This window comes from Rhamphochromis sp. 'chilingali', assembly GCF_963969265.1.
Source record: "Rhamphochromis sp. 'chilingali' genome assembly, chromosome: 5".
NCBI lineage: Eukaryota > Metazoa > Chordata > Actinopteri > Cichliformes > Cichlidae > Rhamphochromis > Rhamphochromis sp. 'chilingali'.
The window spans coordinates 20,416,193-20,431,608 of NC_137932.1; the positions used below are offsets into that span (position 1 = coordinate 20,416,193).

At 39.7% G+C, this 15,416-nt stretch overlaps 1 protein-coding gene across 1 annotated transcript in view; it reads left to right on the top strand.

Moving 5' to 3' along the window:
* The window catches only part of man1a1 (mannosidase, alpha, class 1A, member 1), a 169,275-nt gene that overhangs the window by 136,097 nt on the left and 17,762 nt on the right, over nt 1-15,416 (top strand). Inside the window, exons 6-8 of the mRNA XM_080882224.1 lie at nt 7,619-7,742; nt 8,076-8,169; nt 14,967-15,082. Of these exons, the coding sequence (XP_080738350.1) occupies nt 7,619-7,742; nt 8,076-8,169; nt 14,967-15,082 (334 nt within the window). The remainder of the gene's footprint in view (nt 1-7,618; nt 7,743-8,075; nt 8,170-14,966; nt 15,083-15,416) is intronic.

A 15,416-nucleotide genomic window follows, 5' to 3' on the forward strand; every position in this document is an offset into this window, starting at 1 on the left:
AACAGCAGTCACCCTGACTCATGGTCTCTCCCTGATATAAAGAGGAAAATAAACTCACTGTGTCCGTCTCTCTGTGTCATGTCACCCACTGTGTGCACAGAGATGTACTTAGACCAACACAGCTGTTCCTGCTGTGCCTCACAATTAACATTATAGCAGTTTAATAGCACTACTTTAACTGAGTGCAACATTAAATGCAGAAAAAGCTGGCTAATTGGAGTGAATTAGAAATGAGCTATGAGAAAGAGGCCAATCAGTACTGATCTTTTTGAGACAATACAAACAGCAGTGTGTTCAGTTAATATCAAACAGTGTCGATGAGAATGCTGGATAAATCTCAGCATATGGCAATAGGCTGTAGGGTGGCACTGCAGTGCAGGGAGTTGTCGCCTCACAGCAAGATGGTTAGTGATGGTAATGCCAGGGACGGGGAGAGATGAAGGCAGCTGTGGTGACCCCTAAAGGCAGCAGGTAGAAGAAGAAGAGTTTAAGTTTCAGTATCGGCATTGCTATGTGACTAAATTAATAAGTGTAGTGCAATGAGCTCTTTTAGTGTAGTTTCATTCCTGCAGCTGTCATCTAAAATTTTAGGGTTGTATGTATCTGGATGAGCAAATGACAGCACCTCTGTTTTGGCCTCAGTTATTAACTCATTCACTGCCATTGACGTCTATAGCCGTCAATGGCAGTGAATGAGTCAATGGGTTTAACTCATTCACTGCCAATGGCTGGCAGTGAATGAGTTAATACGCACAGATATATGCAGCAGCAATGCACTCTCACTGCCCTAAAGCACGTTTTTAAAGCAAAGAAAAGGCTAGCGTTCGGGATGTACAGAGATTTCTTTAAAGAACAAGCTACACAAAGCCAGACATCCATTCTCAGTGCAGCTCTCCTCAGTTGTAACCTGAGGCGGTGGAAGGCAGCCATGATTTAAGGGCTCTAATTAAGTTGCTAACTGTGAATCTATCGCAATTCACATTTTCTCTTTGGCCGTAGGGAAAGTACGATAGATTTTAAGACGCAGAGGAAGAGATGTACAGCAAAGGAAATCGAGAGGAAAAGGAGAGGTAAGAGAGGTCGTGGCAAAGATGAGATGGAGGACAGTGAAAGGCTTTCCAGAGAAAACAACAAAGAGAACTGGGCCAAAGTATTGGCCTCACCCAGCTATAGAGTACAAATGAATTGGAGTGCTTCCTGACATAATTTTAGAGGAGCGTGAGAGGGCACTCTCTGCTAATTTATGGAGATGTATTGCTTTTTCTGTTTTTCCAGGTTATAGCTTGGCACCACAGAATTAAAACCTCTGTTTTTTGGCTCTGCAGAATTCACTGGAGGGTTAGAAAACTAGCAGGCTATGATTTGTTGTTTTGCAGCTGGCCAGGAAATAGCTGTGGGCGTTAGAGGTTGAATGATAAGAGCATTGGACAAGACACCAAGAGGATGGGAACATGTCCTCCAATGCAGACTATTTTAATTCACAGTGGCATTGTTTTGTAATGACTTGTTTTCTGGGCTGAGGCTTTGGATCTTTATTTGTTGCATGCAACCCTTGAGCCCCTAGCTATCCCCATAGTGAACTTAAATGTAGTGAACTAAGTTGGTCTTGAAGCATATATAATGTAATGCACGACAATGCTCTGGAGTCTTTGGGGTAGGGAGGCTAATCACGTTAGCATGATTAGCACCAAAGGCAGCAAAATGGTCAAAATCAGAACTAGACTTTCAAGACACACATTGTGTATTTTTGAAGGTAAGAATTTGTTTGTTGGAAAACTGCAGAGTGCACCTTTGAGGTTATGGTTAGCTTTAGATTGAGTTGGAAAGTGGACAAAAGTGAAGTTTTTTTTCTTACCTGAGAAAAATAATAACAGTCTGGCCACAGACGTTCTTTCGCTTCTGGATATAATCAGAACTGGAACCACAAACATCATAAACCTTTTCAGAGCGGACTCTTTCTCCTGGCAGTCTTTCCAAACAACCCGTACTTGTTTTTTGCCTTTCTAATGGTATCATCATGAGCTAACTGAGGCCTGTAGAGTCTGTGTAGCACTTGGGTTTTTTGTAAAAAAAAAAAAAAAAATTTTGCATGGGTTGAATTTGCTGGAAAGTCCACTCCCAGGAATGTTTTGGCATTGTGTTAACACACACCTGAATGCTGCAGACCAGCAAACAGCAAAAATGTGCTCACATTTGCTGATAATCAGATAATCAAGTACAGTGGTACCTCGCTATAACGATTTTTTGTGTGTGCAATTTTGCATGCTGTTTTTTTTTGTTTGTTTGTTTTTTTACTGTGCATTGTGTTCTGCGTCCTGATTGACTGTAGACCATTGTCAATCAATCTCATGCGATGTTTCCTGTACAGAATGCGTTCAGCTTGTCAAATTTACATAAATCTTTGATAAATCGAACTTTGAGAGTGTTTAAACAAAAGAGAAAAGTGTGAAAATGTTCATGTGTGTCTGAGAAAAGTGTATAAAGCATGTAGTGAGGGGTTTTATAGCCTTAAAACATCTATAATAATTGTAAAAAATAAAGTTAGCTACTTCACGGATTTCACCTATTGCGGGTTATTTTTAGAATGTAACTCCCGCGATAAACGAGGGACCACTGTATGTCTGATTAGTAGCCCCTGGCTGCTTTTTACCCTTTTAATTGCTATGGAAGCAGTAGGAGTGTACATAATTTTTCATAGGAGTACAAAAATTAGGAAGAATGGCATTGCTTTGTTTCTAAGAAGGCTTTCAAATGTATCCATAGTGTTTTAATAAGCAGGACCTTGTCAAACTTTACCCAAGTGACCTGGAATCATAGGTTTTTGAAACTTAAGTCAAAAGTGAAACAGTGATAAGTTACCGTTTGGACTGAATGATTAATAGTCAAATGTAAGTAGTGTGATATAATCTGTTCTGTTTAACAGAGAGATATTACTGGGATTAAATTCTGCATGGCATAATATCTGCCCCTTAATGAATATAAAAGGGGAAATGTGAGGCAAGGAAATTAATTTAAAAAAGAGTTCCTGTTAAACAAACAAACGCCATCCTATCACTCCTATCAGAGGTGGATCATGTTGGCTCATCTTCTTAACTTATAATGAAAGTTCAATATCGGCTTTAATACGCTGATGTAAGCCTCATATAATCTCTGAAAGTCCTCTAGTTCTAGGTCACAGTAGCAAATTGATTAACATTTACAGCTTGGTTTTTAAAGAGAATAACCAAACGTTTTTCAGTGTGCTGCACTCTAATATTACTGTTTGGTATAAAGCGTGGCTCATCGGCACAACATTTTATCAAAAGCCAGCATGTCGATGAGAAGTGAGAAGCACCGCTGTGACTGTTCGAGAACTGAATTCAATAAACCGAGACTTTATATTAATCCAGAGTTTAATATGAACCTTCATACCCCTCGCTGCTGTGGAAATGAAGCCCACTGAGATCACAAAAAAAAGAAAAACAGGCAACAGGGAGAACTCTGTTATCATTTTGGATTAGACATCTTGGGTGAAAATTTTCTGCAAATTAGGACGAAAGCCAGCTGAGGCGAAACTTTGACCAGTTGTACAACGTTTTTATAATATTGCACTTTATGTATTCTGTAGTGCAAAGACTGCATAAACTAAATAATGTGTTTCAAAGATTAGAGCTAATAAGTCCTATTACATGCCATGTGAGAAATGGGATGTAGAGCATGCTGTTGTCAACAGGGCCCTGGAAACTGAACCACTAGGACATTTGCATCAGTAGTCAAATACAACAGTAGACTCAAATAGTCTAAGACAGATGCATTGTTCTGTATGCCAATGGATGGATGGAGGCCAGTTTCCAGTCCCAGTACAGGAGGGGACTGGTTTCCATCAGAATAGCGATAACAAAGTGTTCCTCCACAGGTTAATTTAGTCCAAAATGGAGCAGAGCCGGATCTCTGACTCCAAATTATTGAGTTTATGAGCATTAATACATCATTTCATCCACGCATTTGTTCACACTGTTTCTGCAAGCAGGCAACAGCAAAGAGTCAGCCTTTAGCCCCATTCACACAAAATTAGTCTCACCAGGAGAACACATGTGCTTTAGGAAATAAATCACATGTTTATGCTCACATAGGACAAGCAGCTCTGTGTTTTACTTGACGGCGACATCTTTGGTCCCTAGCTACAGAGCTAGCATTAATATTAATAGACTGTTAAGCATCTCATCTATCTCACCACCCTTCGAGATTTCACTCTTCTAATGGATGTGACCTGGATCTCGCTGTTGATAGGTCTCCATGTTGTTTGGCTACAAACAACATGCCGTCCAAACTTTCTTTTGTAATTACCAGAGCAGCCTCTTTTGTGTAAGAAAAAGCCAGGAGAAAAACATTTAAAAATAAAGTTTGCAAAAGGGAAAAGGTCATCCAAAACAGCCTCATGTTAATTTGCACCAGACTATTAGTGTCTGGCTAAATGTGGAGGGTAATTTTCAGTGGAATTATGATTATTTTTTAATTATGGCACCGATTACCTTCACAATTATTACAAATTATTTGAATTCCCCAGGTAAAGACTACCACTACCTGATCTCTTACAGTGTTTAATCACACAAATACAGTTTCTGGATTGTTTTTGGAAACCCACAAAGATTTGCTCACAAAAACCAACAGGAACAGCTGGACAAAAACCACATGAACAGATTTGTAGAACTTACCAAAACAGTCCTACAGTTTTATTGTCTTTTCTTCAAGCCAAGAGCACCCAGAGTAATCACATTGCTCTGGGTGCTCACAAGAATCAATGTGAACGTCTGTGAAGCAGATTTTTCACCATCATTTCACCCAGTGCAAATTTGTTTCAGTAGCTGTTTTTAAAACTGAACACAGAGACTAAAACTGTTTCTTTGAAACTGGTAGTAAAATGCTTTTTAGTACTCTAAAGCTGGACATTTTAACACGAGAGTCTGAGGATTTCTTAGAGTCAACGTCAAGTGGCCGTTAGAGGAACCACATGTTAGCTTTATTTTTTAGCCCTGAAGCTTTGTTTCTAACATGCATTGCATGCTTTGCTAAGAATGAAAGAAGTGAGATTATTCATCCAAGCACAGAACTGATTCAGTAATTTAAGCATAGTGTTATATTCATGACATTTGTTAACGGTACTGCACAAAAAAAGGCCGTAAGTACTAAAATGTGTGATTAATCAAATCAGCAATCAAATAAATTTCACTTTGATCTGGAAACAAATTGAAGTGATTTCCGTGTCTTCTTTATATTAGGGGACAAGTTTCAGAGCTTTAATCTCCAGCTGTCACCTTAGAACTAAACAGCAGCACAGAGAGCGCGTTCAGCGATAAAATAATTAACTTGAACATAAATGTTGGTTTTACCACTCTGTGCACTAAATCACCAGGTTATTTTTACATCATAATTTGATAACTTATTTGATTGGGAATGGTGGCGCTCACAGGGATCTTTCTGAAATGCCCCTTTTTATGTGGGCACACCCAGAGCCTGAAGCAGAAAGCCCTTCTTAACAAAGAAAGTTGAAAGGCACCGTTGGGGGTTTTAGGTTTTGTCTGGCTCTCTTTTGTTTTAGACTCCCTAACATGGATTTGGTGCTTCTTGCAGCGGGGCTTCAGGGGGATTGAGGTGGACAGGGGCGAGCTGGAAAGGTGTGCGTTGTCTCTCAATCCCACCCATACAAGCAAAAGGATTTACTGTTCATCACAGGGTTTATAAAGGGACTAAAAATATGGATAGACAGATCAAAACTACGGTTGAATGATAGGCGGCGGAGATGAAGGAATAGTGTTTGACTAAAATGTAGCTTAAAAACTTAATCCAAAATATATGTGTGTGTTTATACACAATCTCAGCGGTGTGACAGTGCCAATTAAATTTTTGCTGGGAGCTGACCCCCAAATTAATCAGGGTGTGCAGTGATGGGATGTTTTCTCACCATTCCTGCTTTCTGACAGTTGCCAGACTCTGTGTTCGCTGCCTGATGCGGCAGTGGTCGTCCCTGTGTTTGGTTGACTTGATTAAATCTGTGGTGTAATGGGAAACAAATTATGGCTTATGCAACATGATGAGTTGAAGAAGGGGGGAATAATTAGTATGTTCATCCACCTCTTTAAAGAGATGTGTGGGTTTGTCTCTATGTGTGTGTGTGTGTGTGTGTGTGTGTGTGTGCAGCACATCTCCCAATCCACACTCCTTCTCCTCCCCCTTCTTCTCATTTGTTGGATGTCTCCTCTGCTTCAGTGTGTGTGTGTGTGTGTGTTTGTGTAGTACATGTGTCCATATGTAGTTGCTGTAGGGCCGACATCCGACAGTAAATAGTTCATATGTATTCATGAGTAGTTACTTCAGGCACCACCACCAGAGTCATCAGTCCTTGGTCTGAAAGTGATCTGTCAGTGGCTGTAATGATCCAGCACACACACTTACATGCACACACTCCCAGTTGCAAGGTCTTCTGTCCTTGTCAAGCACGCAAAGGTTGGTAACTCTCACATATGGCCCGAGAGCAGACGCACCTTTTTTTTGTTTCCTGGCAGAGAACAGGCTCCAACAAGTTTCCTTTTGACTGACGGGTAAACTCAAAGAATGATGTGCTGCCAGGTGAAGACTGTGGGAAAAACAGACATGTGCATAAATATAACAAACGGAGTGTAACGTTTGGTTTAATTTTAGTGTCATTAACATACCCTGCTCTTTATCTATTTAAGGAATCTATTTGTAAATGCCTTCAGAGTGAAAATCGGTTGAATAGTAATTACTTTTAAAAATAAGATCAAACTTTCAGGAACTGTTTAGCAGTCTTCAGATTTTTAAGGAGTTTGGTTTCTAAGTAAGAGTTTCAAGATGGCTTTTTAAAGACTTTCTGCCTGTTTAGTGGGAATGGGTGTTGTAAGTTTGCGGGTATGTGCCCAAGTTAAAAGTTTTATTATGTTACTCATTTGTTCTGATTTGCTTTATTTTTGTCATGCATTTGTTCGTCATTCATCCATCCATTTTCTGTCACTTATCTGAGTCCGGATCACGGGGGCAGCAGTCTAAGCCCATACCTCCCACTCCTTAGTGACCTCATCCAGCTCTTTTGGGAGTGGATACCAAGGCGTTCCCAAGCCAGACAGGAAATGTAATCGCTGTAGTTGTTCAAGAGTGAGGGAGCGGGAGATTGACATATGGATTAGTTCAGCATCAGCAGTGATTTGCACACTATACCAGTCTGGTGTGGTGCAGCAGAACCAAGCATGAAAACTAAGCTGTCAGTCTATGTTCTTACGCTCACCTATAGCCATGAGCTCTGGGCAGTGACCAGAAGAATGAGTCTGTGGATACGAATGCAAGCGGTGGAAATGAGCTTCTTCTGTAGGGTGTCTGGGCTCTATCTTAGAGTATGAGGAGCTTAGTTATTTGGGAGAGGCGCTACTCCTCCATATCAAAAACACCCAATTGAGGTGGTTTGGACATTTGGCTAGGAAGCCTCCCGGGGCACCTCTGAGGTGAGGTGTTTCTGGCATGTCCTAAAAAAATATTCCATACAGTGAAAATCGAAAAATGTCACACTTATTATTGTTTTTGCGTTTAACATACATTTCTGTCTCCTTCTGCTTCTGTGTTTGTGCAGTGGTATTGGTAGGAACTGGCCATGGGCATCGGGTGGTAGCAGCATCCTGGCAGAGTATGGCACCCTGCATCTGGAGTTTATGCACCTCAGCAGACTCTCAGGAAATCCAGAGTTTGCTCAGAAGGTAACAGACACAGAGACTTTTAAAAGATGTTTTTTTGTAATAAAAAAAATATCTAAGCAATGAAATATACCAGTCCAGAGTCCAGATAAAGATGAGTATGTAAGAGTATTAGTTCTTTATTACATAAAGAAAAACAAAAATCCTGAACCGGAGATAAACAGTTCACATTAATTGATATCAATTACATCTTAGTATTGTTGTGTATAGATATTTAGTAAAATTAGCCTGCTAACTAGCTAGTCCCTTGTATAATAAAATATAATGTGCATATTTTGCAACTTTTGAGAATTTTAAGAAATATTTATGTTCTTTTTTTCTTTCTTTTAATATTAGGTAATGAACATCCGTAAAGTACTCAATCGCCTGGAAAAACCTCAGGGGCTATACCCCAACTACCTGAATCCCAACAGTGGACAGTGGGGCCAACGTAAGTCCTGATTCCCAGTTTCACAACCTGTATTTTGTTCTTTCTTCCCTTTTTATTTGTATTGCTTACATGTATGCTAATACTGCTTTAAACGTTTGTATAGTACTTTTCAAAAACAGTGTTACAAAATGCTTTACAAAAAGAAATAATCCACACAATAAAATATAGTTATACAGCAGGGAAAAAGTAATAAGAGAAGATGAAAGCTCAAAGGATAATTTATGAGGGGGGGGGCTCAAGCACCAATTAAACCTCTGTGGACGTTATTTTCTGGGATAAATCCAGTCAGCCATTCAGAGGACTATTTAACATCTACATTTGAAATCTTTTCACGCTATTGCAAAGGCTTAAAATCAAGCTAATTCCTGCTATTCACCAATTAACTTTTAACCGCTGAATACTCTCACTAGGTTGGATATCTAATGAATGTCTAAATGGCACTGGCTAAAAACAAGTAAAAGTTCAAAAATGATGTGGTAGACGTCTATATTGGCTACTTTTAAAAACATATGTGACAAGTCATTGCCAGTTTGACTGACCAGTCAGGCCATACCGCCACACGTGTGTGGTTCACTGAGCCGAGAGGTGTGCTGTACGAGGATTTGAGGCAAAATGGTGCACTGTTTATTTGCAGTTTACATATCAGAAGCTGTGCAATAAACTAAATTTTTTGGATATAGTTATGAGAGAGCTTTATATAAAGTCAACGTAAGATAACAAACTTTGGGAATCCAAGTTGTTTTGATTGCATCATTGAGAAGCTGTTTTGTGCACATCCAGGATTCTTGCTCCATATTTTTGGCCGTCGTTAGATCTTTCTTTTGTTTGTTTGAAGTACCTACTTAAGAGAGTGAAAGTGCACAAGCATATCCTTTGTTTTTTTTTATGTAGAATTCATTGCTGCAGCCAGGGCTAGTACAAAAGTGACTGCCTTAGACTGATTTATAGGTTTAGTGTCTTTTAGACTTATTGGTCACTAATTAGCTAACATACACTATTGTAGGTCCATTAGCAGCACCACAGTGCTGTCACGTTCTTTATAGGCACAAGATGATGCTAAACATACTCTAAACTTAAACTTTAGATGCTTCTTAAACCCAGTTTCACAAACAGTGTTAGATCTGTGAGAGTTTTTGAGAGTAGGCATCCATGGTTTCAAATAGCCTCGATACATGTAGTGTTTTATGTCCACTTTAAAGTTCCTGCCTACTCACCAGATGCTACAGTCAGAGTGTGCCAGATGTTTCACAGATGGCATAACTGCATCCAAATCAAAGTTGCCACTCGCATGAACTGTTTGCGTTTGTTTGTCTTGACACAATAAAAAGGCAGTAACGTTTCAGTCCCAGGTTTCCGCTGGCTAAGCATCACCAATCACAGCCAACACCCTTCACATGTTGAACTCTTTCTTTCTTTCTCATTTGGGGATTTAGCTGCCCCCCAGTTCTTCCATTAAAGCTTATTTGAGATATGAGTGTTTAGAAGGCTGCTTTGAGTACTCTGGGCCATCCTTAACATGTGGCGGATAAAAACTGTGTTAATCTTCTCGGGTTCGTTCACTGATTAACGAGAAAGTAAACATCTCCTCTGTGTGCTGTAATGCTCGACCCTTGAACTTGTCGTTTTCTTGCTAGTTTATGCCTTTGCTTTGGACAATAATTTTTATGCGTAATACTAAAGTACGTTAATCAAGCGTTCCTGTTGTGTTTGCACATTTTAAGATTTATCTCGGGCACAAATGCAAGACTGAGTCATAACTTCCTCCACAGAATAAAGGTGAAATGGATCAGTGTGTAATTAAAATGAAAATTGTGGGTTGAAATCTTTGGGTTAATAATTAGCGAGACTTTGAGTCTGGTATCAGAAATATTAATAAAATTTGCATTTATCACTTGAAGAATGTCAGCAAGGTTAGATCGTTTTTATCCACAATGACAATGACACACTAATGCATGCAAATTACAGCTCGTCTAGATTACTGCAGTGTACTTTGTGTCGATCTTTTAAAGAAAAGAGATCTACACCTGCAATTTGGACTGACTAAAACCAAGAGATACCATCTTATTGTAGTCATTACTCTGTCTTCAGCTCAGATTGACACTTTGAAAGGGTGGCAATTATTTTTCAAATTTTCTGTGAACTTACCACCATTTATTGTGCATTAATGATCCTTTACCATAATTTTAGATAACTTCTCTTTAAACCGTACCAGAGCACGAATGTCCCCTCCCCTCCTTATCTGGGCCTGAGTATACTTAACATGCCCCCCTCTCTTTCTTTCATGCACTTTGCTGTTTAATTGAGGCTCTTTTTGACAGAACTGACAAACTTTCCTCTTAAACGTTGGCTTATAGATTTGCTTATTACTTACTGCATTCATTAGTGTTTTGTGCTTAGGTTGGGTATACAGAAGACTATTAATATGACTCGTAACCTGAAGCATGCGCTGCTTTATTGTCATTTTTGGTTCCAATGGGGACCATAATTTACTAAATGGACATGGTGTTGGTTTCAGTGAGGCTTGAAACTCACAATTGAAACCTTGAGTTCATCAGCAACGTGGATTTTACGGTCCGTTGACGCCAAAGTCACGAACACGAAGGTTTGGCTCGAATTACTCACATGAAAGCAACGAAAGCAAACCCTGAGAAAAGAAGCATCACAATAAACAGTGAAAATAACTGCTGCTGGTAGCGCTTTTACTTTGTAACCATTGTAAACTTCGGAGTATTGAGAAACTTGGGCTTTATGTTATCTTAAGGATCTGCACTTTCGCCGTAACGATTGTCACTTTCATAACTTTCATTCAGATTATTTCACTTTCTTTGTTTTTTGTTTTATCTGTCTACTTATGTCTTACCCAGTTGTGTTTATCTTAAATGATCCCTATGCAAATGAGATTTAATTAAAGTTTACCGAATGAAAGTTCTGTATAAATATTATGGAGCTCTGTTAACAGTGACTGAAGATAAAGAGTGCTAATATTTGTCCGTTAAACAAAGTTGATATATGCTGTTTCAGTAGTTAAACAGGCTGACAGAATGATCCAATATTAGTTTAAATTAGCTTAATAAAAATGTGTTAAGTTGTACTGCTTGTAGCTGTTGTGGAGCTTTTGTTAGGCCAGGGACACTCAGGAAGCTGGAATGAGTCATGCAGAATTACCTATGCAGTAATCTTGATATAGAGGATTAATACATGTTGACGCATTGTCCCCCAGTCCTGAAGTTTGTTCCAGAGCGGGGTATCTTTAAACTAATTTGCCACGCCTCTCCCTTAGTCTATTAGATAACCCTGACACCACTCTGTGACACATTTTCCTAAATCCAGATAGGAAAGATGTCAGTTGGGGCTCAGATTAAGAGACTAATCTCCAAGGCCTTTGAATGACTTGGACACTTCTAAGGTCATGCCGAAATGGAGAGGCCCACTCTAAAGAGAAAATCCTTTACACTAGCAGCAGAGGAAGTGTTTCTGCAGATGGGCCTAAAGTGGAATATCCTCTTCCTGTTCTCTTTCTTTCTCCTCACTGTGTCATCACACTTTCCATTTGAACCTTGACTTTCTTTAAATTATTGAAACCCACTATTTACCCGTGTCACTGTCAGGTATTTTCATACTCACTCCAAGGCACGTCTTTAACATCTCCGGTGCTGCACAGGTCCGCACGCTCATGCTTCTGACAAGGCGCAGGTAACAGGGTGTAATTTTAAAGTCATTATCGGACTCGTCACACCGTGCGACTGAACAGGTAATGATAATAATGATAGAGACGTGAAGCTGGAGGAAGAGGAAATAATGGAAGTCTTGATCACAAAGAGAGAGGAGAAAGGACAAGAACATAAAGAAAGGTGTATAATGTGGAGGTGATGTAACTTATAGTTTGGGAGAGGAACCCAGCACTAAAAGCCTCTCCTTTCTAACAGCACTTGTCATACGTTGGAGGAAACTGCCAGCTGGGTACATATAATTAAAGTGACACTGACAAGCGGAAAGAGTGGGCCTGCATATCAAAATCAGTTTTTCAGCCTGTTCTTAAAGCTGGTTTAAGTGGGGTTGACCACTAGAGAGCAGAAACCAGTGGCTTAATAAATTTATTATAGCGATTTAAATTAGAAGGTGGATGCCAGGTTCTTGAAGCTACAGAGACAGACACATGTCCAAACAACATTTAGTCACCTTATTACAAAAATGCCCACATGGAGGGCAAACAGGGGTTACAAGGGGAGATTGTGATTCTCCCAGATTCATATCTTCTCACTTGCTCTCTGTTAAATCCTGAATTTGTTAAGTCCTCACATATATCAGCATGAATCATCAGGCCCCATCATGCCTTAAAGACCTCATAGCATCATGTTATCCCAGCAGAGGACTTTGCTGTCAAGCTACAGGCTGACATGTTCCTAGAGTTTCTAAAAGTAGAATGGGAGCCTTCAGCTTTCAGGCAACCAGCTCCTTCTTTAGTTTCTGGAGACATTCCTTCTGGTTTTATAAGATTAGGCTTAAAACTTTGCTTGTTTTTATAAAGTTTGTAGTTAGGGCTGGGTTAGGTAAGCCTGAACAATCCTTTAGTTATGGTGCTAGATGCTCAGACTGCTGGGAGGTTCCCATGATGCACTTCAATAACCTCTTTTCACTCCCGATGTGTTTACATGCCACTACTGTATCTCTCTCATACCTTGCAGAGTTTTTTTGGCTTGTTTGTTTGCTTTTTTCAGTTTTAACAGACATCTGCCCCTCTCTGACTCTGGTTTTGCTGGAGGTCTCTTCCTAAACGTCATCTTTTCCAAACGTCACCTTTGTAATCATAGGGACTGTCTGGCTAATATTGCAGGATCTTAACCTCACAGCATAAAGCATTTTAAGGCAACAGTTGAATTTACTGTACTACCTTCCAGATTATTTTTACCAGGTTTGTTTAGCCAAAAGAAAAGGGATTATTGGAATGCATGGAGTATTGGACTGTGTGCAAAAACACATGCTTTGTCACAGCAGCTCAAGCAGTCAGCAGAGACAGATTAAACCAGTATGAGACTGGAGAAAAGTTTTGATCAGGTGCCCTTTTTTGAGCATTTATCTTAAATATCCATGGCTTCAAACAAATCAAAAAAATTGTCAGGTTACTGCCAAACAGTTTCTTCTGATATGTTGCATATCTAGAAAATTCTTAGTCATCATGCTGCATTTTGACCAAATTTAGTCACAACTGTGGAGCCCCAGGAGTTAAACACAACATCGGGAGCGGCACCAAAATTGCCCTTTAGCCTGCTGCGTTTTCATTTCAGCTGCCTGCCAAGAACTGCAAAGATTAGGCAAATTAGCGTAATAAAGGATTAGAAAGTGACTTTGCTTGAAACATTGTTTTGCATACACAATACAAGAAGGATCATGCGCTTTGTAATTTATTGCAGTTAGACTGTGGAGTGTGAGTTGATAGGTAGCAGTCGCACACAGAGAAGGGAAAGAAGACTGAAATTACTTTAAAAACTGTTTTTTCTTTTTTCCACTTTTAATTCTTTGTGAGTATTTTACATTTAAAATAAACTATTATTCAATTTTACATTATGATAGTGCCATGTTTGCAACACCTTTCCACATAAAATCTGATACAGGTCTTTTGATTTCCACAGCAAAACAAATTAGAAATCCTTTAATCGACTTTTATTAATATTTTTTTTTCCTTTCTTTTTTTCACTGATATGCGTTCAGCCTTTATTAGAGTTCTGTCAGGTATTGTTTTTTGCCACCTTCTATTTTATTAAAGGGGTGTTAGTATCTGTAGTATCCTAAATCTGAATCTGCACCTGTGGTCTACTTGCTTTTATTATGTGATGGGCTGAAAAACCACTGAGAGCACATCCACGATTATAATGGTTGGCATTTAGCTGACACTCTTAACCACAGCCAGCTACTATGATTTCATCCAAGTATTTTATGCAAATGATGACATACTCAATTAGAATTGAAACTGGAAGTTCAAACAAAAGAAGGAAAAATCGTCGCTTTTATGCTCGTCTTAGATTTTTTCATCTAGACAGAAATTATGCAACAGTGATGGGGAAGGCATTTGTTGAATAAATTATAACTCGGGGATCTCTGCTGCTTAACGCTGTCTGAAAAAATATCTCCACACCGCAGCTCTCCAGAAAGGCTCTCTCTGTTTGTATTTTATCCAAACAGCTGTGGCAGTGACTTGTGATGATTAAGTCATAGTTTCCATCCTCTCTCTGTTTATAATATATTAAAAAAATGTTTGCACAAATTTATTCCAATCGCACAGCTGTAATGCCGTTTGGCAGACTGCTGATGGTCTGTTTGAAGCGTGTGTCATCTCTCCTGATTGGCTGGTGCTGCTGTTCCTGTTTTTTGTTATTGAACTTGAGGAAGGCCGGGTACCGTTATCAGCTCAGAAACAAACTGTGTTCAGCTCCGTCCTCCTTTTTGCCTCACTTTAACATTATCACAGTTGACATTTAATCTCTGCACACCACAAACAACCTCAGACTCTGTTAATGATGCATGCATATGGATGAGGCTTTGCTGACCATCAGCAGGACGAATGCGAAAATGCTGCTCGGCTTGCTCAGCTCTGTGAAGGCTCACCAATAAAAAATAGCACGCACACACATACAGAGTGCTGTTGTTTATCTTGGATCACCGGTATTCCACATACACCGTGTCATGTGAGGATGATCTTTGGATGGCAGTGTGATCTAACCCAGAAGACAGATGGGGAGGCCTGTTTGTTTCTGTGTGTCTAAGTGAGTTTCACTCCTTTCTTTATCTGTGTGTTGCAGATCACGTGTCCGTGGGTGGCCTGGGTGACAGTTTCTATGAGTACCTGCTCAAGGCCTGGCTGATGTCTGACAAGACTGATGAGGAAGGCAAGAAGATGTACTACGATGCCCTGCAGGTACACACACTCACACACACAATGACACGCTTTTCAAAATGAGCTGAGGCGACTTTGACTGTTTGTGATTGAGGGGGGAAAAAAAGAAGTATTCAGAGTTTCAATCACAGACTTCACTGGAACTGCAGCACGTAGTAAAATGAGCTATCATTCAAGTGATAGTGGATCTCTTTATAAACAGATATCTGCAGGAACGTTTTACTTTTGCACCAGAAGCGTTCTGGTTTGGCGTTTTTTGTGTATTTGCGATTTAGGTGACCACATCGCAGCAAACCAAACGTGACACAAACTGTGTGTTTGTGTGAGTAACACCACTAATGCTAAGAGGTGATCT